The 27,424-nt window shown below is 43.6% G+C and overlaps 5 protein-coding genes and 1 long non-coding RNA gene across 33 annotated transcripts in view; 5 read left to right on the top strand and 1 right to left on the bottom strand.

Annotated features, from left to right (window-relative positions):
• The window catches only part of LOC122570551 (longitudinals lacking protein-like), a 148,897-nt gene that overhangs the window by 67,401 nt on the left and 54,072 nt on the right, over positions 1–27,424 (top strand). The window contains exons 7-8 of one of the 25 annotated variants that reach the window (XR_006317836.1): positions 12,253–12,836; positions 13,159–13,282. The exons of 12 other annotated variants lie outside the window; for them this stretch is intronic. Coding sequence is in view for 12 of the 13 variants with exons in the window: in XM_043732996.1 (XP_043588931.1) it covers positions 19,040–19,494 (455 nt within the window). In the remaining variant the exon portion in view is untranslated. Of the gene's footprint in view, positions 1–4,189; positions 4,514–5,884; positions 6,918–6,995; positions 7,579–7,678; positions 8,406–10,004; positions 11,379–12,252; positions 12,936–13,158; positions 13,584–14,940; positions 16,877–18,384; positions 18,847–19,039; positions 19,916–20,175; positions 20,703–20,914; positions 21,228–21,568; positions 22,306–27,424 lie in introns of those variants that run through there. 12 more of the 25 variants (XM_043733028.1, XM_043733024.1, XM_043732996.1 and 9 more) reach the window with 12 other exon arrangements.
• Positions 1–27,424, top strand: part of LOC122570562 (zinc finger and SCAN domain-containing protein 26-like) — a 137,835-nt gene that overhangs the window by 50,782 nt on the left and 59,629 nt on the right. The gene's annotated exons all lie outside the window — the stretch shown is intronic.
• On the top strand, positions 685–3,702 carry LOC122570565 (zinc finger protein 771-like). 3 transcript variants are annotated; one of them, XM_043733057.1, is made up of 2 exons: positions 685–823; positions 1,415–3,702. In XM_043733057.1, the coding sequence occupies exons 1-2, from the start codon at positions 814–816 to the stop codon at positions 1,822–1,824; spliced, it is 420 nt and encodes a 139-aa protein (XP_043588992.1). In that variant the 5' UTR covers positions 685–813; the 3' UTR covers positions 1,825–3,702. The 3 variants fall into 3 exon arrangements, 2 of the variants coding, with proteins under 2 accessions (XP_043588992.1, XP_043588993.1); XM_043733058.1 differs by having other exon boundaries at positions 725–823; positions 1,421–3,702; XR_006317844.1 differs by lacking the exon at positions 685–823 and adding an exon at positions 831–1,143 and having other exon boundaries at positions 1,415–1,554.
• On the top strand, positions 9,028–9,422 carry LOC122570568 (longitudinals lacking protein, isoforms A/B/D/L-like). The gene is made up of 2 exons (XM_043733062.1): positions 9,028–9,166; positions 9,235–9,422. The coding sequence occupies exons 1-2, from the start codon at positions 9,160–9,162 to the stop codon at positions 9,420–9,422; spliced, it is 195 nt and encodes a 64-aa protein (XP_043588997.1). The 5' UTR covers positions 9,028–9,159.
• LOC122570561 (zinc finger protein 211-like) lies at positions 23,864–25,150 on the top strand. Of its 2 annotated transcripts, none has more exons than XM_043733053.1 (2): positions 23,864–23,995; positions 24,469–25,150. In XM_043733053.1, the coding sequence occupies exons 1-2, from the start codon at positions 23,923–23,925 to the stop codon at positions 24,894–24,896; spliced, it is 501 nt and encodes a 166-aa protein (XP_043588988.1). In that variant the 5' UTR covers positions 23,864–23,922; the 3' UTR covers positions 24,897–25,150. The 2 variants fall into 2 exon arrangements, with proteins under 2 accessions (XP_043588988.1, XP_043588989.1); XM_043733054.1 differs by having other exon boundaries at positions 23,865–23,995; positions 24,472–25,150.
• Positions 25,178–26,948, bottom strand: LOC122570571. The gene is made up of 2 exons (XR_006317848.1): positions 26,860–26,948; positions 25,178–26,546 (listed from the first exon to the last, which is right to left on the bottom strand). It is a non-coding gene; the product is annotated as an uncharacterized LOC122570571 (long non-coding RNA).

A 27,424-nucleotide genomic window follows, 5' to 3' on the forward strand; every position in this document is an offset into this window, starting at 1 on the left:
TCTCCGTGTTTCAGGATTCCCCCATATTCTACCGCCTGCGCTCGGACAAAACCTAGACTCGAAGAGCCGATTGGAAACTATCGGGAAACGTTGTTTGGAATCGAGCAAAACCGCGAAACGGAGGAGCGCAAAGATAAACGTTTCCGACAAGACGAAGCCGTTTCAGTGTCAAAAGTGCGGTCGCGGTTTCACCTTGAAGAGAAACAAAGATCGACACGTGAATTACGAGTGCGGCCACGAACCAAGATTTCAGTGCCCGTACTGTGGTCTTCGCAGTAAGCAAACATCGCCGGTCTACGCTCACATCAGAAAAAAGCATCCGGAAGAGGAAGTGTTTATCTTCGACATGAAGCTTTGAACTCGACGTTGAAGATTCGACGAAACGACTACTACCGATGATCCATCCATTTTGCGCCCGATCTCGTTCGATGTAATCGACACGTGTATTCTTTCCACTTTATACTCGCTTTCTATGGAAACGTATTTCCTTACCGCACGCGTTCATCTCGAAGGTATTCGCGGAGCAAAAATATTTCTCAAGCTATCGACGCGAAATATCGATTTGCAATATAGTCTTCGAACGACACTTGCGTGTAAATATTTCGGTTAAAATGCATGCAGATTTGCACACAAATGACAGATACGCACGAACGATCCTTTGTAGTTTACTACTTCTTTTTATGGTATATGCAAATTTATACGACAACGTACACGCCGAATATCCTTACGATTATCAAACGGCAACCCGTCGTCTGCATTCTTTCGCGCACGAATGGCTAACCGAACCATCAGGGATGTGGCCATCGGCCGAAGATGGAATATGGTACACAACGATTTCTATTCGATAGATTTAATTACCGTTAACCTAGCCTAAGATGCATTTTTCCCTAGTACGTATTAAATTAAACGATTGAGAATAATTAGAAATAATGTCCGTTAAAATCGTGCGATTTCGATTCGTCTGCTTTGATATTAACAAAGAAAGACAAAGAAAAAGAAAGAAAGAAAAGACTGAAAGAAAAAAAGAAAGAAAGAAAGAAAGAAAGAAAGGGGTGAGAGATAGAAAGAGGGGCGGGGGGATCTGGAAAATGCTCGAGACTGGCTCGACGTTTTCATCTAGAAGATCATCCGCAACTTTTTAAGGTATCCTTCTTTTATTTTTCCATTTCCAATGCTCAACGTCGTCGATACGAAGCATGTCGCAATTTAAATCAAAGCCAACCGAACCAAACCGATCCGATCCAACCACCCCCGGACCGATTTAGTTCGACCCAATCCAATACGATCGCTACATCTCTAAAGGAGAGTACGGCTCTAACCGACGGCGATCGATTCTCGGATCCAGCGATCCCGCTGTCTTCCCAAATCGTTCGTCCGCTATTTCGCTGATTCCACTAACCAGCCAATCTTGAAGTTTCAGGTTTCTATGCCGCGGTCCCACAGTTGGATTTAAACTTCGTTTTACAATCTTGCAAAGCATTTGAGAACGAGGAAAGCAACAGGGAGATTGGTCAGACTGATTCCTGTGGTGCGACTGCACCGAGATCATTGCCGAATTACTATTCTCAAGGGAGGGAGAAGAACACGTACGGGAAGGGGTCGCTAACGGACTGCTTCACAAAGCCATTCGGCTGCCCCAAATGCGGAAGATCCTTCACCATCAAAGGCAACATGACCAGGCATCTCAAGTTCGAGTGCGGCCAACCGCCGAGATTCCAGTGCCCTTACTGCGAATTCCGTAGCAAACAAACGTCCAACGTGATGTCTCACATTAGAACCAGGCACGTAGGTCAGCCAGTTTACGTGGTGCACCTGGAGAAGTGAAGGATCAGCTGTGAAAAGGATCGTCCGGGGCTGTCGAGAAGACACGAATCGGGAGATTTAGTACGTGTTCCTGTTGCTCGTTCGTTAACGAACGATGTCGTATAAAGTGAAGGCCGAGAAAAGGCGACGCGAGGTGCGAATGTTCGATCCTAAGATAATCGACCGCTTTTCGCGTAATAGTTTTCCGTGTTTACGGCAGATCCGATCTCCGTCCCTTTCGAGATGTTTCTGTCGTCGGCTGACTGTCTCGAAAGCTTGCTGTTCGCATCGGAAACGTAGAGGGTAGTTCCGAGCGAACGCCGCCTTTTGCGATTGTCGCCTCTTATATTAGAAAGATAATAACATACACGCATTTGCGTATACGTTATATGCATGTAATACATGTAATATACGCATATATACCTACACACACGTTGACACACAGCCACACTCATTGATACACATCACGCGTATGTGAATATTATACAATGCATACATTTAATATATGATACATATATTTTCCGTTGTTATCAAATTTTTAAATGTTTTATAAAATTAGGGAACTATCGTTTACGAGATTTAATCGTGAAACGAGACGATGCTCAAACGAATCTCGAATTTTGGGATACCGAACGCGACCGTCGGTTAATTTGTCGCACGTTGAAATAGCTCGTGTTTTCTACGAATGGTACACGTCGTTGGCGACGTAATCATTAGCCGGTAACCGGTTTGCCCGAGAAGTCGAACGTAAAGATGTTTCAAGTACAATTGCATTTAAAGTTCCACGATGCACACGAGCTGTCACACGAAAAGTTCTTCGATTTCTAGACGTCCTACTAGATAAAATTGTATGTTTTCTATGGAGGAAAAATTGAGAAAGAGAGTGTGTGTGTGTGCGCGCGAGAGGGAGAGAGAGAGGGGGGGCTAGAGAGAAAGAGAGAGAACGAATGAGAAAGTGTGCGTGTGCGCGAGAAGAAAGGAGTAATGAGTCGATGGGAAAGATAGTAAGAATAACGATAATAAACGACATCCTTAACGTTCATAGCAGAAAAAGAAATGGAATTCAACGTAACAGTTTCATCCGTCGCTGAAATCGAGCCAACTATAAGGTCAAGAAATGACGAGGAAAAGCGAAAAAGAAAAGTAGAGAAACTGGAGCAACAGAAAACACGCGTTCGTCAAATAATATTTAAAAGTTGTTTCGGGTAATTGCGCGTCCGGCGTATCGTTGGATGTTCGAAGGGTGAAAAGGGGAGGAACAGAGGAAAGTGTACCTTGCGATTTGCCGGTACGCTTTCCGCTTTAAGACTGAACGGTACAGGGTGAAGCGGTCGGGGCAAACGTTGTATTCTTTCACTTTTGTTTCTCGTTTATCGAACCGAATGAGAATCACGATGAAAGATAATGCCGGGCTTTTAAGCTTCTGGGATTCGATGCGCGGAGACAGCAGGAGGATAGTAGTGTACCTACTGACGAACGTTTGGTGCAACCACGTGCTCACGGCGGAAGCGTCGCCGTTCGCACCGCAACCGAAATGTTTTCTTTGATTCTCGTTTTCTTCTATCTACACCTAGACGTTAGTGGCCGACTGTTTTTGTTGCTGTGATATAATTAACGATGTTGTAGAGTTAAGTGCGTTTATTAATAACTGTACACGCCCGATCAGAGTCGGGCTAGACGCATTTCTCCATTCATGGTACGAACAAGTTGTCCTTTGCCCGTTTCGATCGGTCTCGTACGACCGATCGTTTCCTTCGGGAATTGACTACGAATAAATGTTCGCGAATTACATTCGATGTCTAAACAATTACTATTCCCCATTTTCCACGATGTTTTGTGATCATATATCGTCGTCACTGTGGAATTGTAAGATACGAATAATAAATCGATGTTCAAACACTCCAGCGATTCTATCTGCGCTCGATTACCGAGCGTACACTGTGTGATATAATTCTTTGATCGTTTACCACCCGTGTTTGTTTGTCTTTTTCCTATTTCATCTTTCGGTTTTTCTCTTTTCTTTTTTCTTTACTTCTTCTTTACTGTTTTTCTTCTTTTTTTTTAATGTTTGTCTTTCTTTCTCGTTTCTATCTCGCGCCGCTTTGCTAGATCAGGAGAATCCTTTGGTTCGGTGCTACGTATTTTGCTTTTTTCCCCCGCGATACATATGTACTAACGAACTCATCGTAGGTCATGGATGCGTCTGTACATATTCCAGACCAACTTCGTAAACGTCGTCAATCGTGTTCCCTTGTCCGGCCGACAGATCGATTCCTTCGATCGGCGAACGCGAGAGAGGAACGCGAATTGGCGCGCGAGTTGTATTATAGTCGCATGCCCGAACACTTTGAACGGACGTTCACCGTACTTTGTTTCTTCTTTGCAGATCTGAGCATGTTGGACTCGCTGATGAGCATGGTAAAGTCGGGCAACAACGTTGGCAAAGATCGCTCGCTCTATTACTGTCCCAAGTGTTTGCACAGCTTCACGTTGAAAAGTAACCGTAATCGGCATTACAAGTACGAGTGCGGACACGAACCCAGATTCAAGTGCCCTTACTGCAAACTGAAGAGCAAACAAACGTCACAGATCTACAGTCACATCCGCAAGAAACATCCGGAGGAAAGGGTTTGCGTGATCGACCTTAAATTTTAATCGTCATAAGATATATTGTATTCATAAGTAAAGTAATAAACATTTTATTCAATTACAACTTTCCACCCAAGTCCTTTCACGCGATCCTTATCGTATATTTCTCCCGAAGAGAGGAGCAGAACATTTACGAGAATGGCGAATATTTAAATGGGAGCGGAGTGGTTCCCGAAGGAGGAGTGCACGTGTAGCGGATTATGAGTTTCCGGTTCTCTTCTAATTCTCGCATCGCGATCGATAGTCGCGATGATCGTTACGGTCGTCGTGGGCGTTGCACCATCGATTCTCGTATAATTCTAATCGTTGCGCTTTTTTGCTTTCAGTGGATCGTTCGTTTCGACTATTGTACGGAAATTACGGAGCCGGTTCGTATGAGGAAGCGAGCAAGTACCACGCGTCCGACGATGCCTGCGGATCTCTTCGACGCAGAGGCAGCAAGAAAAAGAACTACGTGTGCCCAAAGTGCGGGAATGGTTACACCGTGGTGAAAAGTCTGAATCGTCATCTTCGTTACGAGTGCGGCGTCGCGCCCAGATTCAAATGTCCGTACTGCGGTACTCGCAGCAAGCAAAGGGCACACGTGAACGAGCACATACGTAGAAAACACTCGGGTCAACGCATCTACATTATCGATTCGCCTTGATGACCAGCTCTTCGTAACAGCTGTTCCCCGTCCAGTCCATCATCGTCATCGACGTTCTTCCGTTTCTCGTTCTCCCGAATGTCCACGTTTTCTTTTCGCATTCTAACCGACAACGAACGTCTTGTAACGAAAAGGTATAGCGTCGTCGTTGTCGCCTCGTCGTCACGATCTGCGTCATCGTTATATATATACACACACATGTAAGATCGAAGGACGGGAATACGGGCCGTCGCAACGTGCGCGCGTGTGTGTGTGTGTGTGCGGTTTTTCACGAATGTACATGTGAAATGCGAATAAAGCATTGTTACGGTGCTACTGGACTCGAACAAGTACCACCTGTTGGCGATCGTTCGCGACAGAGTTTTTCCTTTCGCTTGGACGCGCGACGACCATAGTTCGCTTCTCTTTGCCGTCGAAATCGAATTCGCTAAAACGACGCAGCTACTTGCGGTCGCTTTAGCAGCCGTTCTTTCAACTTTCCTCCGCTTCGCCGGTTAACGAGTTAATCGACGGTTAATCGACGGTTATTCTCGTCCCTGGGCCGAGAAGCTCCGAACACGGAAGCTCTGCCTTTGCGTGTTTGCTCGCTCAAAGACACTGATAAAAGGTCAGCTTGCGGTCTTCTCGGGAACAAGGTGGCGGGAAAAATAACTCGCGGTAACCCGATCCTCTTCGTAACGATAACCGCTTCCATCATTTTTGTTTTCTTCGTGTATCTGACCGGTCATGCGAACACGTCCCGAGACTGCGACTAATTGCGTTTCCTTTTTACTTTTCTTTTTTTAGACATCAAGAGGATCAAGATAGAAACCGATCTGGAGAATCTTTGCTCGGTGGTGATGGAAGAAGCGAAGGATTTCGATTACGAGGAAGAGAAGCCGCTCGGCTCGAGGAGGCGTAGGGCCACCGCTATTCGAGACATTGAGAGGCACACGTGCTCTAGATGCTCCAAGAGCTACATACACGCATGGCATTTAAAAAGGCACACCAAGTTCGAGTGCGGACAAGAGCCAAGAGTTCAGTGCCCTTACTGTGCAGCGCGAATGAAACAACGCGGTCACGTTTATAGACACATTCGTCAGTGTCATCGTGGTCAAAACGTATACGTGATCGATCTGAATTGAGATCGAACTCCACTCCGATCAATCCGATTCGCCAATCACACGGGCAACAAGTTCCTTTTTCCGCGACTTTTGTACTCGTACTACTCGCCGAACGAACGACGAGAAACAAACGAGACGACGAAACGATCGTCGAATATCGTTCCTCCTCTAACGCCAGTTCTTTCTGCCTTTTAGTCGCCGGCAGAAGAAGAGAGATCGATTCGAGTTTCGCGCGTAACGTTGTTTCTATAAGATTTCACGCGACAAATGCAATTGTTTGCCTTTGCAGAGAATGCCGCAGGACCGTGCTCGCTCAACGAGCACGCATCTAACTGAAGTTGCGTAGCGAATGTTTAGAGCGTGTTTGAAAAGTAAGAGAGAGTGGACGGAGAGAGAATAGCGAGACGACGAGAAAGGAAACACCTGGACCGTCGTCGATCGGTTTTCTAGCGAACGTGTTCTCTGTTGTCCTTTCGTTTCTGTCCACCCTCCGCTATCGACTATCGATTAACCCTATTGTATCGTAAGAGAATAGAACCGAGGAAGAGTATTAGAAACAATAAATCACACAGTACAATGTTTAAAGTTATTGCGTAAATAACGTACGAGATAACAGACAAATATTTTAATTAACGTCCGCGCGTTCCCGCTACTTCGATTTCCCTCTAAATCGCCTTGATAGTAAGACGATAATCGTTGGACGATCGATCGTAGGTCGTTGACGAGACGATCGAAAGATACGAAAGAAGGAAAAAACGGAAGGAAATTTCTAATTGGCACACGTTCGATTTCAGGTTCGCGTCGAAGCGCGTTGTTTAACATTGGGAAGGACGTGACGCGTCGACGCGGAAGGATCCACGCCGGACCGATGGAAAATCTCTACTCGAGAGTAAACGATCGTTCGTCATCGTTGCGGGGCTCGAATTTCTGTCCAAAGTGTACCGTAAAGTTCGATCGTTTGACCGACCTTCGCACGCATATGATACGAGTATGTGGATTCGAGTCGAAGAAGATGTGTCCCTATTGCGATACCGTGGGCGATACCATCGACCAGATCCACCGGCACATCGAACATCGTCACCCGAGGCTCCGTTATGCGGTGCTCGAAGTGTATAACACGAGCGGAAATTGAATAGCCATTTTTCCTTTTCAAACTCCTACCGGCAATATTTTCGTACTCTTGTCTGTATACTTGTCTAGATAAAGATAAAGGTCCCTTTCGTTGCTAGTTAATAAAACGGAAAATAAAGAAGAATAACGAAGACGTAATTCTCGTTTAATCTTAAACGTTTTGACTCGATGTAGTTTTGATGTCGATTGAAAGCTATTGTGCCGTAATTAAACGAAACGCAATTAAACGAAATGTTCTTGATCGTAGTTGGATTTCTTATCTGACAAAGTATTTCCCAATTCGAAGAGTCGCTCGTTTATGCTCGTCAACTAACGCCCCTCGTTTTCTTCTTCCTGTGACTTGCAGACATACCGATCCCGTGCATGACTATGCCGAAGAACTTTCAAAGGAATTGCAACTACCCGATGATGCCACTGATCAAGGACCTGGCGACCCTTTGGATGGCGAAGCGGGTCGAGTTTCCGTATCGGTGCGAGACGTGCGGCAAAGGGTATCAGCATCGCGCCACACTGGTCAGACACACCAGGCACGAGTGTGGCAAGGAGCCGCAATTCAAATGTCCCTATTGCGCCCACAGAACCAAACAGCGTGGCAATCTCTATCAACATATTCGAACCAATCATCCTGGCAAGAACGTGTTCTCGAGTAGCATCTAGGAGGCTTTCCTCACTCCCTCCTTCCTCCACCCTTTTATTGCCCTCCCTCGTTTCTCGTTTCGTAAGCCTCGTACGCTTCGTACGCGTTTATATTTTCTCGTACGTTACCATACCGTTCGGTGATCTCGCCAATGCATATATAGAGAAACAATGACGATCGCCTGTTCTCGCATAGAGTCGCGCGAATCGAATCTTGTAACGCGATAGAGTAGAGAGCAGCTAGAGAGATGTTTCACGCTGCGGAACCTTCGTTTGCAGATAGAATTATTCCTCTGCTGTCGAGTGAAAATGAGATTTTACCCATCCTACGTACCATATTGTACGCCTAAGTGTCGTGATCCTGTATAAAGCCATGTGCCAAACGAATATAACGAAGAATAAAAAGCGACGTTTGTAAAATATTTGAACACGTTCTGTTCCAACAGCGATTTATCGCCACTGTCTTCTTCAGTTTATTATTATTATCGACGTACGAAATTACGCGGCCAGACGAGAATTCTTTCTAATAATAAAATACACCCGTTCTTTTTCCAGAACTGTCCTGGTCCGGATACCGTTACCAAAGCAGAACTGCCGGCCATCACAAGCTGGTGCTATCCTCGAATAACCCGAGCTTGAAGCTACCTCGGAAATCGAGCAGCTGCCTGGACAAGAAGCCAGGTTGCTTCAGGTGCCCGAACTGCAACAAAGGTTATCGCTGGCTGAGAAACATGAAGAATCACTTGAGAATCGAGTGCGGCAAAGATCCAAAGGAATGTTGCCCGTACTGCCCGCACAGGACCAAGTATAAGAGCAGCTTACAAAAGCACATACTTCGAATACACTTTGGATAACGAGCCACGTCCCTCGTTCTTACACCTCGTTAGTTGCATCCTCTCGTTGAACGATGAAATCACCGATTCGCCGACCACGATCGTCGTATTTATTCGCAATCGCTCCTGGAACCCGGCAAATTTGCATTTACCCGGCCAAAATAATCTGCTGTACGAACAATAAATTGTTGGCAGATGGAGAAAGCGTTACGTTCGTTTCACGCGTATTCGATTCCAGTGTCTACGTTGATGAAACCGGGTGCGACGCGACGTAGTATCGTATCGCGTGGTGCTTTTGCAACGTGGATTTTCTACGTTGAAAAAGCTGGATTAGCGGACATCGAGGAAGAGGAGAAGAATGGAAAGTCGGTTGCGAACGGTCTTTGGAAAGCCTACGCCTTTGCCAATGCGCTGACTAAGATTTTTGTTTCAGGTAACATGATGCATACGTGCGAGTGGTGCGGTCGACCATTCTCTTGGCCCTCCAGCTTGAGACTGCATCAAAGAATGGCTTGCGGGAAGCCACCAAACTTCTGCTGCACTATCTGCGATTACAAGTCCAACTTCAAGGGAAATTTGAAGAGGCATTTACTTTGTAAACATCGGATACACATGCATTAGCGAATGGATTACTGTGCGACCGATCTGCTGGCCGATAATAAAGTGTACTTTTACTCCATGCGAAAACCTAACCCTTGACGCTAACATTCTCTCGACCGTTTTGCAAATATTTTCAGGCAATGGCAGCCGAACGAAACGATCCGGGGCACAATAAACAGAACGTAAGTATATGCGCGTGCACGAGTACGAAAGTACAGGTGTGTTAGCATCGTCGTTTTTTTAGCTGCTCGAAACCGGGAACATGCCCTTTTCGAGGAAATCCCGAAGCGACTATTCGTCCCGATCGCCGTCGAATAGAATCAGCTTCGCAGGTTTCTGCTCGAAGAGCGCGTACGATTATCGGCGACTAGACGGGACTGTCGTCGCAATCCGTTGTGTTCTATTAACCTGGCAAGGCATGCGCTTCGATGTCTAGAAGCTAGCCACTGCGATCCCCGATCTTTTCTTTCTTTTCTTTCTTCTAGAACCTGCCCTCCTAAATAGTCCTTTCCGGTTTGCGCCACGTCGCATCGCATCGCATCGTATCGCATCGCGTCACGCCCGTTCGCTCGTCGTTCCTTAATAACCGAGATTTCTTTCCAGATGCTCCTTTATTCCCGATCGTGAGGCCGCGGCTGCACGTTTGTCCGCGTTGCGGACAAATGTACTCCTGGGCGTCGAATCTACGGAAACATCTGAAGATGGGCTGCGGAATGGTTACGTTTGAGACTCACTTCTCCTGCCAGTATTGCCCTTACAGATCGAGGATCGAGGCCTCGTTTCTCAAGCACCTGCTCTCGGTGCACAACATCAAGTAGACAGCTGTTTCGCTGAACGTCATTTATCGTCTACGACTCTTTTCGTTCAGCGATATTTGTACGAAGCCAAAGCCTTTGGATTTTGCGATGGAACTCGTTTTCCACGCGGGAAACCATGCTGTTCGCAACAATGTTTCTTTCATACGGTTTCATTGGTGTTTGTAAATCCGTCACTACGCATACGTATTGGTTTGTCCTTGTCGAGTCGATATTTCAACACTTGAACGTTTGAACAACAATTTTCCTTTAACTCGTTGCATAACGTACACATTGTGGATCGGCCGAATTTTATGCGAAGCCAAAACATCTCCGAAATGTTATTGTCATCGACGATCAAATATTTGTAATCGTTAGAGAGTGTTGAAAGTTAGTGTCGTGTGTCGATTTGCGAAAAAGGATTATCCGTATATCGGTATGCAGTAGCGCGACTCACGAAATAACCGTAGCCGCTCTTTGATAAAACCAATCTAGTCTACAGGCTGTTTTTTTTTTCTTTTTTTTCTTTTTCTTCCACTTTGTCGTTTCTTTCATTTCCTATTTTTCTTTCTCTCTCTTATTTTTTCTACCTTCGTCGGTCGAATCTAGCGACATAGATTCGTCGTCGGATCGTGCAGTCTACAATTTTTCGTACGTATTGTCACGATTTTTACCATATCGAGAAAAGTAACGATAGCGCAGTAAATTCTAGCAACCGATTTCCTACCTATTTGATATCGAAGCGATCGTAGTATGGACAAGCATGCATTCGCAGCCGTCTTTTCCTATAAAAACCGTTCGAGACTTTACGAGTATCGCGTTTCAAGTGGTAGAATTGTAATTACGACGTTGTACGCTCAATTTCCTCTCTCTCTGGCGTGTCTCGAACAAGAATTCACGGCTGCAACGATACGATGTTCGAACGTCGCGATTCCTTGTTCGAACGAACATGCTTCTACATCTCGAGAAATTAACTTTGACGCGTGTCGTACGAGAAATGCGCGGACGCGTTCAACAAATTCATCGTCTACGTAACATTTGCTCTGGAAGAGGGATGAGAGACGAAACAGACAGTACGATGATTTCTTTCTCTTTCTTATCCGTTTTTATCAAAATCCGAGTATTAAAGAGAGACAAAAGAGGGGGGAAGGTGAAGAACGAGAAGAAGAAAGAAGAAGAAGAAGAAGAAGGAGGAGGAGGAGGAGGAGGAGGAGGAGGAGGCGCAGGAGGAGGAGAAGCAGGAGGAAACCGTTCGCTCTCGTGTGTGACAAGCTACGATCGATCGAGATCGTATCATATAAGTATTCACGCTAATCAAGTAGTGAACGTCAGTCACCTTTCATCTCATTCTTTGTGTAATCGTATGAACGCGGAAGATGAATCGTACTTGTTATCGATAGTTTAGAAGGAATAATGTACGCGAATCGTTCGTTTACGATGCATGAACATCTAGCCTATCTTATCCATTCGATTCGATAGATCCGTAAATCTATTAGATCGAGCAAGAATGCTGCGCAGTGATGGTTAAGTGTTCCTGTGTAACGATGTCCGGCAGTCGATTGCTTTTTAAATAAATACCTGTGTACAGATCCAACCATCTGAAAAAATTCTTCGAAGATTCGTCCCGCTTCGTTATCTTTCACTTGTTATTTTTCTTTTCTTCTTTTCTTTTCTTTTTCGTTTTAACGACGATTCAACTTTGACGATCGTTGCGAATCGCTGGTGCCACAATCCGACCGAAATTAACCGACGTCGATGATTTGCTCGTAGTCGATCAACGCTGGACAAACGATCGTACAATGCTTGTTTGTTTTTTACCGAGTAACCAGTTTCTAACGATGTTTACAAGTCCTTAAGGGGTGAACGTTGACCGGTCGTTGAAGTAGACTCGTTTGTAACGAAAGTGGAAACGCAAATACCAACGGAAATTTCTGTAATACGACTGTTGATATAATACGCTTCTTTGATATATCCCTGTGTAGATTCTCATGTTGCGGAACGTACGGTTTCGCGTATAAACGCAGTCCTATGTAAACGCGCGTGATATTTTGTTTCAGATTCCGTGGCCAATTTCAAGATCCGAGAAGGAATCGGCGAACGCATGGAGTTGCTCGACGTGACCGACGTTTACGTCGCAACCGCACGGATTAATCTTGAAAACGAGAGTGTCAAGGGGTATACAGACGATTGCGTCGTAACGGAAGAAACTTGCGAAGACGAAGACGACTATGAGATGGAAAGTATGGAATACGCGTCAGACGATTTGAAGGAAGATAGGCAAGAATATAGATACTCTTGCTTCAAATGCTTGAAAAGCTACAAGAGGAAGGGTCATTTGGTGGAACATCAAAAAATATTTTGCGGCAAGGACAAACAGCAGTGTTGTCCATATTGCAGTTTTCGTACATACAAGAAATCTAATTTGAAAAAGCACGTCAGTCGTATGCATTGCAACGACACCGACACGGTCGTCTGAGTCGATTTTTTGAACGAAACATCGTCGGAAATTAAACGGAATGAAACGAAACGAAATTTTGCACGACGATTATATTTTAGTTCTACGATATCGATGTTAAATAGACGACAAGTAAGGGAATTGAGGAGCAGATCCGCAAACTGATCGACGCAAAACGCTTTGTGTGTAAGCTTTTGTCATATTGTGATTTGTAAATGTCGTACTTGAACAGTAGAGGGAAAGGAAAGGAAAAGGAAGAGAGAAAATAAAGTTGATTCCGCTTGATATATTTATCCAATGTTCCCAGAGGAATTGTAATCTTAACCCTCTCGTGTTTTTCATATTTATCGCTTGGTTCCCTTATCCATTGACCGTGACTGTTTCCCCATTGAACAAACGATTATTCGGCTACTCTTAGATTTTCGTTAGACGATCGTCGACGGTGCAAAGGCGGTAGAACCTGTCAGTGTCGAACGCTGTCAATGACAAATTGAATATTGTGTTTCAGGTGAACTGGTCCTTTGGGAGGAGTATCAGGTATTCGAGCCTACTACGGTAACCGAAGCGAGCGAGTTACGATCTGAAAGGTGCTCTTACGAGGCTAATTATTTCGGGTCTGATCGCAAGCCTACCCGAATATACAGGAACAAAAGCACGGATCCCCTCGGAGGCAGATACAAGTGCTCGAAATGTTCTAAATCGTATCGTTGGAAGCATCATTTGGTGGAACACGTAAAGGCGTCCTGCGGCCAGAAAAAGGCCGAGTGTTGCCCTTACTGTAGTTACAGAAGCAATCGAAAATGGAATCTCAAGTCTCACATGAAGAGAATACACGCGGATATATAGATGTTCGATTCGTTCGCGTGGTTCGTGGCTGTTTCACCATCTTTTCCTGTATACAATAAAACTAAGCTTATGGACGTTTTCTTTGTATTGGATCGTCTTGAAATCGCAATTTCCAACGTTTGTTTTCATCCTTGTCGCCGTAACAAGCACCTTCGATAAATCGGAATTTTGCAAAAGGTACGTTACAGCCGATCGCGTTTTTCGGTATTGCGTTTTCCACGCGTCTTTCGATCGCTGCCATCGGTACGTTTATCACCGTTTTTCCTTCCTGCGTCTTCTCTTCTCCGATCCCATCGCCAGACGCACGCGCATTCCGCTTCGATGGGAATCGAACGGCACGAGGACAAGCCAGATAATTCTCCGTAATCACGGTGGAACGCGCTTTTGCGTTTCTGTTACAACTGCGATTAATTCGTGTTACAGGACGAGGCTATTACAGTGACAGAGGGACGAGATCTTTCGGAGGAAGATACACGAAATGCAAGTTCGAACTCGAACGAATCAGATCAGCTGTCGAAGCAGTGGCCAGTGGGTTGTCTTTCAGGAAGGCAGCTAACATGTACTGCATATCCAAGTCTGTTCTTCATCGTTACAGTAAACTGGGAATTCCAGTTTTAATGCAGAAATACACGCGAAACGATTCGAAATCCTGGAATTACCATACGCCTTGCAGCGACTAATTTTTTCACGACTCGTTCTCTCATTGATTTCCTATACATATATATATATATATATTAATTTATTTATTTGTACAAAAATAATAATAACAATAACAACACAACACTAATATAAACAGATACAATGAAAAATATGTCTAATAGCAGTTAGTAACGTAATAAAGTATGACTGATTCATCACGTATCGATCATGTACTTGTAATTGACCTGCGTTGTAACTGTGGTAACTGAAAGTTAACCGTCTGGGTAAAATCCGATCGGTTTACGAAGGAATCGAGTCGAAGGAACGCCAGAAGAAGAGAAACAGGAGAGAAAAAAGAGTTGGACCCAGTTACCATAGAAGTAACGTGATCGTATTGTTTCTCTTTAGGAAACGACCTGACAAAGACTGCATGAGACCCTGCCTCATAGTTCCTCGCGGTACTTTAACCTGTCGTGCCTCTGCCAACGAATTCTCGAAAGCTAGTGCACAGTTTTTCGAGAAAAACGATCAAAGAGGCACGTGGCTCAAAATAGTGTCGTAGCTATTTTGCGTTACGTATTTTCCCGGATGAATTCTCGAACAACGATCGAAACCGTTCGAACGAAACCGCTCGCTCGCGAAATCTACGGATACGAGCTTCGGTACTTGCAACGAAGCTCGCTACGACACGAATGGCACGGCTGCCGTATGAATATCGCGAAAGTGCCATCCTCACGAACGAATTCCTCGGTATTTTCGTCGATCGTTTCTAATATCCGTCTCTTCTGTCTTTCGAATTTTTCAGAGTCGCGTTCCGTGGGCTACCTGAACTGCCAGAAAGTCACCTATCCGTGCAAGAACTGTGGCAAGGTATACAATTACTACTCCAGCCTGGCGAGGCATTTGAAGCACGAATGTGGCGTGGAACCCAAGTTCCACTGTCCCCTCTGTCCTTACAGAACGAAGCACAAGTCCAGCCTGAACACCCACTTGAATGGCAGGCATATGAAACTTTTGAGCGAATTCTACACGATGCCGAATGGGAATAAGCTGTCATCCTCCATGGACGCTGGAAACTAATCTACTTTGTCAACGACTATTTTACTTTCTACTCGAAACACGTCGATCGACATCTCTTCAAGACTACATCGATGACGGTCGATCTTTTCTCGGTTTGCGTGATAGTCCCATTTTCCCTCAAAACTCGTGTCTTTTAATTTCGCTGGTGAAGTGCAGTGATCAGACAGAGAACGAGTTTTGCGTTAATTGCCGGACGATGTGTAACGCGCGACCTTAAACGCGATTAGCGGCGAAACTTTTTTACTTTTCACAGTAGCTCTATTTTCGCGAAATTTCATACCGTGTAACGGTATGCGCACTGTTACGTATTCACAGTGTGTCGTTACTCGTAAGAATTTGTTCGTCGAGCGATTATGAGAAAGAAAAGAAGAAGACGGTCGATCGAGTAGTCGCGTGCTCTTCGTGCGTCCATTTCTACAATGTACAGACAAATTCGTGCATCGGTGTAACGCGATGGAGGACATAATTTGGTAAAATGTACGTGTATCTTTGAAACGCTACGGTACATTCGCAACTTGCGTTTGTGGATTTTGTGGAAACCGTGAAGAAAGTTGACCGAGACGTTGATTGCCACGCGCAATGTAAAAATCTATATCGGTTTGTGAACGAAATTAGAGAAGGATCAAGTAGGTTAACGGGCGGTAGTAAATTTCCTGTTGAGAAACGAACAATCGCTTACGTTCAATTCACTTACGCTTACTATACATATACGCGATCGACAATAAACGAACGAAATAAAGAAAATTCCACCGGTGTTATAGCTATGTACACTGCGTTCACGTTCTTTGAAAGTTCATCGACCCAATTAGACTGCAATTAGATATCGATTGTACCACTTACGCGTTCTACGTGCATACATAAATATTTCTTACCAATAAAAGAGAAAACTTTGAAATTCGGGTATTTCTTCGAAATTTGTTATTTTTCACCAAAGTCGATGTTCATCGTTAAAACAGGATGTTCCGTTCTTCGGTAAGGTGACGACGTTTCGTTCTTTCCGTTCTCATCGATCGACATACTCTCGAATCTGAATCGAAGGCATCTTTCCATTGAAATTTCCATCAAATTAACGGAATCAAAATCGAATCGTACGAAATTCCAGCATGACGTAACTCGGCTTAATAGATACCAAGTTCCTCTTGGCGAATCTTCGAATTCCTTTCCCTTCTACCCTCTCTTTTTCTTCCTTTTCATCTTCGCCAAATTTCTCAGTTCGTTTTCCCCCTTTTCTCTTCCCCTTTCGCCCATTTGCCTCGTATCTCGGTTACCCAATGCACGCACGATCCTCCTTTAATCTGACGATCGACGATTCCCCAGAGTGCAGTTTCGACCGTGTGAGAGGTTTCGTGTCGCGGAAAGGCGAGCGAAACGAAAAGCGACGGCGAATCGGACGAGAAACCGTCAGGTTTAATGATCCTCGAGACGTCGCTTCATGACCGAGCGTGGAAACCTGTGAAAATCAGAAGATACAAATGCCTATACCGACAACGTCGCAGCAAGTATAGGAGCAGTATATCGAAGCATGTGATGCGTATTCGTGCGTGTCTCCTCTACTCGTGATCGAACGATGCGATGGTCGCGTTAGAAAAGACCTAGAAAAGTGTAACCCATACAAATACAAATATCAAGTTTACCGTACAAATATCGGGCTCCGACAATAGCGATCGTTGTGTATCATTCACCGTTACGGTCGTAGGTGAAATGTAATTTGAATTTTTCGAAAATATACTTCGCCTGACATACTTAACCTGATGGCTATTCGTAGTTGTTATGGATCGATTCGGGGATGCATCGTCGCAACGTTGCTCGATGCTCGCCGCTCGACACTCGAAAAATTCACTTCGAGGCTGTCGACGTGGCGGCACGTTCTCGCCTTTTTTTCTTTTTTTTTTTTTTTTCTGTCAAGGATCTGCGATCCAAAACTACGACGATTGGTCCAATCGTGTTCGATACCATCTGCATGTAACGAAAACGTATCTCGTTTGTCTTACATTTCGGACAAATTACAACGTTTAATTCTTTTCCTTAGCCCCTAGTCTCCTTTTCGTTTTGCTCGTAAGTACGGCTAGTTCGTACGCTTAGAGGCGTACGTACGTCATACGTTGATCGATGAAAGGACGTTCGTTCCCTTCACGCAAATGATCCGTTCAACGACGATCGAAGGAACGACGATCGCGATCTGTAACTTGGAATTTTAACCGAATGATTTCTTCCTGGTTGCAGATTATGCGAAAATGAGGTTCTACGTGAGTCGATTGCCCAAGGATCGAAGGAGATCGCGCGGACAAGGGCGATTCGCCTGCGACAATTGCGATCGCCGTTATCACCAAATGAAGAACCTGCGGAGGCACGTGATAAACGAATGCGGTAAACAACCAATGCATCAATGCACCTTCTGTCCCTATCGAGCTACCTACAGGTCGTATCTACAGGTGCACATGATGAAGCACGCCAGGTCTGGGTTTACGCCGCGAACAGCGAATATCAGGCAGCAGAGAAATCCCTGAACAACAACTAGCAGCGATCTCGCGATTACCCGTCGATCGATCAAACGTACGAATCGAACATCGCGTAAACAGCGCTGGATGTGACAATTTCATTAGAAATGCAAAAGCTGACGTATTTGTTCTCTCTTATGTACACGCAGACACATGAGGCAAGCAGCCACGCACGCACACAAATACAAACATATATGTGTATAATACATTCGATAATGTTCGAAAGCGATCGGTCCGTTCTCGATTCGTATGCTTCTCGATGTTGAGCGTGAATTAATAAAACGAGATGGAAAGAGGAAAGAATAAGTAAACGGAGAACGAGGAACAAATTACGAGGATGCGAATTTTCACGCTACCGAACGTTGCAAGGTTTTCCGTTTAGCTGGACCAGCTTTGCGTGACTTGCGTCGTCGACCGTTGAGAGAAAAAGTGGCACGAATCAAATAAAAATCTGTCACGTTCTATACCAAAAACGATTGTTGTCTGTGTTTGGTGCGTTAATCATCCCCTCCGAGAGACGTTATCTCCTATTCACGTTCCTTGTTTTCTTGTTTGTCGGATCGTTCGAGCAACAAGTCGTTTCAGATCAGTCCGACGACTTAAGTTGGCCAACTGTTTCGCTCGGGAACCATCGATTTCGACTAATCGATGAAATTTCATGTCTGTTTCAGTGGAATCCCAGTATCCTGCGATTTCGGTATTCAAGCATACCTGTGCCACCTGCGGCAAAACGTACAAGCATAAGCATCATCTGAAGAGGCATCATGATTTCGAATGTGGCATCGATCCAAAGTTCAAATGCGCTTTCTGCCCACATAGAACGCGATACAAGGATAGCCTGATGAAGCACATACTGGCCAGACATCAGCATTTTCTCGATCAGAATCCTCGCTATAGATTGCAACAGGTGGACGCCCTTGCCGATGTCGAGGGTAACGTGCACATTCAGGGAACCATGTTCGCCTCCTATCACGAGTTTCCACAAAATTTATAAGATCGTTTGTGTAGCGCGCGGCCAAATTTTCCTTCGCGTTCGACCGTATTTTAAATACGTGTGGAATTTATCGTTTATTTACATCATTGTAGACACGCCATTGCACGATATCCTGTAAATAAAGATCCTCTGTATTTTACATTTGCAGAAGTTTCTGTCTTTTGAACGGAGCAACGTATACTGCCACATATACTACGAAATTGTATTTGCCGATCTGAGATCTCAGATCGATAACGATAAAATGTGTGCGGATCTACGATCGCACGCCGCTCTCCGCTTATGCGTATCGACGAGAATGCTAAAAGTCTTTTATTTCGTTTGTTCGTTTCCAGACACACAGAAATACAGCTCCTCCAATTGGACGGTACTGGCGTTGCCAACATTGACACCGGTTAATACCGCCCTGTACACCAGGCACCTGCGGTCCATGACATTTAAGGGCGATCAAGACAAGATGCGCCGATATGGCCCGAGGAAATACCTGTGCACCGATTGTAATCGAAAGTTTGCGTTGATGGCCTCGTTGAAACGTCACAGAACCTTTGAGTGTAACAAACGAACGGCAGTAAGCGAAAAGAACGTTAGGGAGAAATTGAGCGAACAGGAGAGAAGAAGGAAGAAAAAGCACACTTGCCCCAACTGCAATCGTAGCTACAAGTTGTTCACGTCGCTCTGGAGGCATCAAAACTACGAGTGCGGTGTCGAACCCAAGTTCAGTTGTCCCATTTGCAAGAATAGATTTTCTCAAAAGGCCAACCTAGAACGACACGTTAGAACAAAGCATTGAACGTCGTCGTTGAACCTCGTTCGCTTTTCTTTCGTCGATAGATGAACGCTCGTACCAAAAACTGTACTTTTCAAACAGGTGACCAGCTATCAAAGAAATATAGCGAAAAGCGTATCGCGAATATCGCGAACGCTTGGTATCCATCAGTTCTCTTATTTAACATTCAAATTACAAATTCAAATTCGCGGTATGAAAATAGCGGTAGCAATTGCGATTAATTCCGCAAGTTCACCTGCGCCGTTGAATCGCCTGTTTTCCGATTAGAGCCTGTATAAGTAAAATGTACTAGAAGCATACACGATCCTCTCACGAGAACCGATTCGTTGTTGATTAAGCCGTAGCTTCGTTAGAACCTTCTAACGCAACGCGTCCAAAGATGAAGTGTAATTATACGAATGGAATAAACGTGTACGATTTCTGAGTCGATACGTTCCTCTACATCCAACGAAAACCAGTTTCTTTTATTAATGTTTATCGAACTGCTGCTGTCCAATCGACCTTTCTCGATCGGTGTACATTGATTTTTCCTTACGATAACACAAGAGCCTTTCTTCGAAGGGAGTTTCTAAATGTGACAGTGAAATCATTCTTCTCCTGTTTTGGTGTCCAATCCACGTAAATCGTGTACTCCATTAAATATCGATTGTTTCTCTCTAATCGGGATCTCCCGTTTATTTCTAGGATTCAGACGGAGACTCGTGTTCCAGAGTAACGTTACATGTACGACAAACGCGACAGAGGCGCCCGTCAAGTGTCCACGATGCGGAAGAACGTATAAGATGAAGAGAAATTTAACAACTCACATGAAATTCGAATGCGGCGGACAGAGAAACTTCACGTGTCACGTTTGTCCGGCGAGGTACACGCAGAATATCGGGCTGCGTCGTCACCTTTTGCAAAGACACAACATCTATCTTCCGCCAAAGTTTTCCGTTCCTAAACGAATATTTGCTCAGTGATAGAAATGGAATCGAACGAAACGAACGCATCCTTCGAATAGGCGCGAATCGATCGTTGTCGAATAGTTTATAACTAACGCGATTGTTTGCACCAACAACGTCTATCCTTCGTTTCCAGAGGTTTCAACGAATATTCGCCGGAGTATATATACAAAATTATAACGACAAGACGAGGTAAACAACCAAAGATAGATATACTGTAAGGTCCTTATTATACGAACGATATTGAAATAAACGTTGCGCACGAGACAGCTTGATTTTCTTTAATCGTCCAAGTAAGAGTGCCGTTCCTGGTCATATCAGCGACCGACAGACAGGAGACTGCTAGCTACTTTGTAGAGAGAGAGAGAGAGAGAGAGAGAGAGAGCACACACCTTACGTCGACTGTTTTTTTAAAGTTCAAGGACTTCAAAAGCACCCCGATAGATCCTACTTGACGCTTTCTTTTCATTATTTTACAGAGACGCAAATCACCGCTTGGGGATCCAGAAACGGATGCTTGAGGAACGTGGAAGCGTTCACCTGTCACCAATGCGGCAGGTCGTATCAAATGAGGCACAATCTGGTGAAACATTTGAGATTCGAATGCGGTGGGCAGAAGCATTTTGCCTGTAACCTATGCCCGGCGAGATACACGCAGAATGGAAAGCTAAGACAACATATGCTAAACGCGCACAACATCTTTGTTCCGCCGCGCAAGACGTGGATGAGATCCGCGTACGGTTAAATGCCGTATATTTCTCAACGTCTTTGTTCGTTACCGTCACGTTCACAGTAAGATACCTTTTTGATACAAGCAACGCGATTCTTGTGAAGAATCTTCGTTCATGTAACGTTTGTCTGATTAAACGGCGAAAGGAAAACAATAAATCGGTTAAAAGCACGCGAACTTTCGCGAGAAGCTTTGTCCTTATCTACCATTGCTTCCCACGCATCGTACACATTCGTCGACGGCATCAGCCGTTTACGTGATTCGGCAACCACAGTCACGCCGCACTACTCTCGTTCGGATTCGAGGCAAAATTTGTTCGCGCAACCGAATTCATCGGACTTTGTGGGCCATGTAATAAAGTTCGAGCGTTTTCATAAAATTTCGAACGTTTTTTCTTTTTCAGGTCTCCACAATTAGATCATTGTCACTGATACTTCATCGATTGGAAGATATTGCTTGCTGATCATCAGTGAAGAACGAAGGTTTCACTTCCGGAAGAAGAGCTACTTTCAAGCAGCGCAAATAAAACAGACGATAAACACGATCCACGAAGATTCAGTCGAAGACGCGTGTCGCGCTCTCCTAACGTTTTCAGTGGCTCTCTCCATGTAGAATTAAATAAACGATTATCCACCAGTCGTGCTCGTTTGGTCGTTGATTCATTTGACACGTAGCAAAAGTGAAAACCGTAATCGTGACTATTCGTTTGAACTTAAACGCACGCGCGTCCCAACTAAAGAACCGTTTTACAATAACCGTTTCTCGGTTTCTGTGTAGTTCACATTTCATGGACACAACGCGCCAACGAAAATTAATGCCAGTTTCACGATACAGATTTCTCCTGGCCTTCGAAGAACAAATGTAAACGATCGAATCGCGGTCGGGAAATTTTCTCCTCTCCCTTTCTCTCCGTTTGTCTATCTTTTGACAGAGACTGGCAATTAATTTGGACGTTTCGTTGTAGTAATCGACGAACAAATGCTCCGCTTCTATCGATGGCTGGGAATTCACTCGAAGACGGAGCACTCGTGGCACGTTTACTGGTCGATTAGAAACTTCCATCCATGTCAGAAAATCGATAGCTTCTCGATATACCAATTGTCCGGTTGCTCGCCTGTTCGATGAAACTTTCTGACAGTAGTATTTTTCTTTGCATTTGACAGATTTCGTGAGGTCTCCGTTCATCTGTCAGCAATGCGGTCGAGCATACACGATGCTGTGCAACTTGAGGAGGCACATGAAATGGGAATGCGGAGGAAAACGGCAGTTTCCCTGTTACTACTGCAGCTACAGTTTCACTCAGAAGACGAGCCTGCAACGACACGTGACCGCGATTCATAAGATCGACGTTGCCAAGGAGGCGAAACCTAAAAATTACATTATCCAAACCCTCGAACAGAGCACGTCGAAATTCAATCGCTAAATTGTACTTGCACGCTATCATGCAGTTCACTTTTAATGTCGCGAACCGCTTAGTATTCGCGACGCAACAATCTGTACATGCTATAATACTAAAGATTCATTGTTTTCTGTTGTAGAGCAGCTACAACATTCGATTCTAGTTTTAAATGGCAGTCAATCTTAAGATTTACGAGAGTGCCGTTCAAATCACTTAGAAAATTCTCATCTCTTTCTTTCCATAGCAACAATCCCGCGTATCCACAAGATCCACCTCCATTCGAATCATTCGGAACGTAGGTTGCTCCTTGTGTTTGCCTTTGCCCACGTTCCAACACAGTTCGTCCGTTTCCTTCCGTATCCTTTTGCCATAACTGCTAGAATTTTTTCATGACAGCGGCATCAACGAGCAGGGAGTGAGAGAGATTGTCCTTGGGAGGATTGATGGATCGATGGATCGATGAATCGATTCTCCCAAGTCAGCAATGAAACTCTGGTCCCCATTGGTGCTACGTTGATTGTTCTGATATTTCTGTTTCGCGAGTAACACAACTTTACTCTTTATGTTCCTCTAGGTCTTGAGAAGCTAATCCATTCTTCGATTGTTCGCGTTCAAGCATTCGGTTTCAGTCAGTCAAACAGAGGAAGAGAGAGAGAAAGAGAGAGAGAGAGAGAGAGAGTGAGTGAGAGAGTGAGCGAGTGAATTTGTTCGTCGATAGCAAAGTCATCCTGCATTCTGAAGAAGCCTTAATCCTTCGGCGAAGAAACCGCATTCACGTCGAGAAGATCGCATTATCGTGAATCTGGCTCAACATTACGATCGAAGATTGGCTCGAAGACCGACCTAGTGACGTTACATCATCAAAGAGACAAGTGGCCACCAAACTGCATCCTCGAATTCGAAGATATTGCGCCAAGGATTTTATCGAAACACGCATAAACGCCTGCAAATTGCACCGTGTTTGATGGTTCGAGTCTCTTAACAGATTTTGGCTGAACGCATTTAACGTAGTCAGTGTTGTTTGTTTTTAATGCTATATTATCAAAGTCCGTTTTAACTTGTCTTCTAGAACGTCGATAATAGTTTGATGTGACATCAAGTGTCTAACAGAGATAATAAATATAATAATACAATTTTCCGGCAATTTTCAAGCATTTTCCGTAACGACCGCTCGTCTCCCACTCGAAGATTGGACGTGTAAACCACACGCACACGCACACACAATAATTTAGAAAGAAAAAGTTCCCGTTTGCAAATTTAGCGTTCGCCTTCTAAGTTTGTAGAATACCATCTAGTTTATATTCTCCGATAATTTATTTCCTTTATGTAACACGGAAGAAATAGAAATCGATCACAATATGTTCTTGCTCGTCCTAATCGATGCCGACACCTATCGAGGATATTCGTCCTGCGTCTCATTTCGATGTACAAGTATGTATACAATAATTATTACCGATCAATCTCGTCTTGAAGATCTTTAATTGACCGTTCGATCGTTACCGTTTCTCACCGTTGTTTGAAATGTACGTGCGAAAAGAATAAGCAAAATCGTTACTGGTCTCTTCTTTGTCTCTTCTTCCCTTCTCGTAGTTGCAGTGAATGTGGGAATGAGAGCGCGAGTGAAAGCAAGAGCGAGGGTGAAAATGAGAATAAGAAAGTCAAGGAAGAAACGCCATTCCCTAATTAATCTTCTTTTATTTTCCATAACATCTTTCATATCTGTAATTTTTGTATTCGGGACACGTATCTCTCTAATCGCGAAGAATGCTTAAACTTGTTTTCTTTCGGTAGATTATTCTCTCACTATCGACTACTTTTCGGTTCGATAAACTTTCTTCTCCCCTTCAAATTTTCACGTTTCCTCTCGCCTTAACGTGTGAAATTTATTTGTTTTTTTTTGTCAGAAGCGCTGGGTGACGAAATGTACCTAAAGTGTCCGGCGCCGGTCAATGTCCACAACGATGCCGATCCATTAAGCCTGAATCCGAAGGATATCTTCGAGGAGATTGGATACCGGGCTTCTCAACATTGGGTACCAGAAACGGACAAACCTTACATATGCTCGAACTGCGGCAAAGGATACACTCACATATTCACCCTTAATCGTCATCGTAGAACAGTTTGCGGTAAAAGAAGGAATAACGGGGGCAAATGGAAGTGTACGCGTTGCAAAAGATCCTACGCTACCAAAGGGAATCTCGATCGCCACATCCAATACGCGTGCGGTGTCAAAAGGAAATTTTGCTGTTTCGTTTGCCACAGCATGTTCACGCAACGTTGCAGTCTGATCAGACATTTAAAAACCTTCCACAACAGTAACAACGATGATTAATTTCCCTAAGAGTATCAACCGATGAACATGTGCCGTGCGGAAGCAAAAGAAAAGTCAGAAGATTCGGGAGTATGAAGACGCCCGTTTCGGAGACAAGCATTAAATTATCGATTACGTTTAGCAATATCAAATAGTCAGTAGATCATCGTTTTTCTGACAGAATATTTTGCCAACTGATTTTTTCAGACCGATGGTCGGGTTCCTGAATGTGATACTTTCACGTCAAGGTAACCCTAAGAAATCGCCGAAGAAAACATAAAACGTTTCCATCGGAAAGAAACTTTTCTTTTCTTTTTTTTTTCTTTTTTTTTCTTTTTTTCTTTTTTTTTTTGTCTGAGAAGAATGTTCTCTAAGGAGTTGCTGGTTTTCAAGATCGCTTACGAATTACGATTTTTCATTGTGTTACGTAATTTTAGTCTATAAAGTAGAATTTAAGTGAAAACAACATGTAGTCGTTGCTGTGATTTCAGTATTTGAAGCTGTTCTGTGCACGTACATAAAAGAAAGAGAGAAACTCAAAAAGTCTTCGTAGAAATTGTTCAACACGTCGCATGTCTGTTGTTTATGAATATAAGTATCTGTCCACGGCTTAAGTAGCATATGTCCTTTTGATAAACTATCGGCTATTTAAAAAAAAAATATATATATATATATACATGTATAATATATAAATGAGACGCAAAAAAAGATTTTTTCTAAAGGTTTGAGATCATAAGCATGCTATCGTCACGATGTTCGCGATGGTTATGTGCCCTTTCTTTGACAAATGTTTTATAGTTAGATCAATGATGTATTAAGGTACAAAACAGTGATACGCTTCGTTGTAATTTGGAAATGTTTTACGGGTACGAAAGCACAACTTGACACGAACATTTTGTCTTCTCGTCGTTGATATTCTTGTAGTTATCAGTGTGTCATATGTAGCCTCGTTCAAAAGATTACCGAACTACTGGTTCGGTATTCGTACACTTGAGCTAGGGAAACGCCATGTATTCATTCTACGTACTTTGGTTCGTCAAGCGATACGCAGTCGAATATTGCGTATCTTTCTAACGTGTAACTTTGGATAGATAACACTTTGATGATGTTGAATTATTTTATTCTTTTTTTATTATGATTATTACTTTTATTATTGTCATTATTATTACTACCATTATTATCACTATTATTTCTCCTACTATTGCTATAATTACTGCTACTGGTACTATTACTACGAATATTGCTTGCAACACGATTATTATTATTATTATTATTATTATTATCATTATTATTATTATTATGTTATCATATTCTTATGTTAATATTAAATTTTTAAGATTGTGCTTCGAAAAAAGTTAGGGTATATATTGGAAATATATACTGAGGGATTTTATAACGATATATAGTAGAATTGGAAGTTGAAACAGGAAGTGGCGGTTTATACTAGGTTGTATCGTAATCGTCGAATTGTGCTAAATTAAAAAAACTAAAAATTGTTAATTATCTTCGTTAACTCGTGTTTGGTAATGATTTGGCTGTGAGAATTGTTTGCCCCACGTTTGCTATTATTTTTCTCAGTAGTGACGTTAAAGACGAGTGATGTATCCAATGAGATCCAAGTCTGCATCGACTTTTGCTTTATCTCGACACCATGATATCGACAGACACGATCTGAAAAAGAAAAATTTGTTGTTGTATAAGGCGTTGCATGAGAATAATAAATATACACGGTTTACACATCTCGTATGACGCTTTCCTTTTACACTGGCGCATCAAAGTGTAACGCTCCTTTACATGAAATTCGGAACACCTGCTTCTAAACGTCATTTCCTGTCACACGGCAGTACGAAGAAAGGGAAAAGGAAGGAAATAAGAAAGGAACTATGTGAAATCATTGCCGGGTACTTTTTTATTCGCGTCTTCCATCGTTCTACTTATTTACATGATACATTTATTGACATCGAGAGATGTCGATATCGCATACCTTCTGACGACCCTCGTTTTCTTTTTTTTTCCTTTCTTTCTTTTCAAGCGAAAGGTCACTTCACTGATGCAACTTTCCGATGCTGTTTCAGCCAAAGGCCCGTTTTTTTGCGATAAGCTGCCACTCGATACTTGGAAGCGTTGCAAGGACGAACTTCTCTGTTTGAAGTGTGCAAAGAAGTACAGCGACTGGAGGAGTTTGCGGAAACACATGAATTTTTTCTGCCAAATGGAACCACTTTATCCTTGCCCTTATTGCACGCACAGAGCTAGAATACCCACTCTACTCAAGTACCATGTGCTGCGCGAACACAGAGCTCGCGCGTCAATGCAGGAGATCTATTAGCGTTTCACGATGTCCATGTTACTTTTTGTTATGAATTCGAGATCGGTGTGCATCTCCTTTGTGAAAGAAAATTCAAATGGTGTGATTTGAAATCGAACGAATTTTATGAATAAATTGTTGTTGTTGTTGTTGACGCTATCATGATCTGTAATAAACGTATCGTTTATGAACATTTTCGTACTTTCACGCAATGGTTAGTACGGACTCATAAACCGTATCT

This window comes from Bombus pyrosoma, linkage group LG9 (assembly GCF_014825855.1).
Source record: "Bombus pyrosoma isolate SC7728 linkage group LG9, ASM1482585v1, whole genome shotgun sequence".
NCBI lineage: Eukaryota > Metazoa > Arthropoda > Insecta > Hymenoptera > Apidae > Bombus > Bombus pyrosoma.

Bases quoted from the DNA above. Each gene is read 5' to 3' on its own strand.
- LOC122570561 (XM_043733053.1), top strand. From the start codon at position 23,923: ATGTTCTTGCTCGTCCTAATCGATGCCGACACCTATCGAGGATATTCG. The intron at 23,996-24,468 runs GTATGTATACAA...TTTTTTTGTCAG, and splicing joins CGTCTCATTTCGATGTACAA to AAGCGCTGGGTGACGAAATG.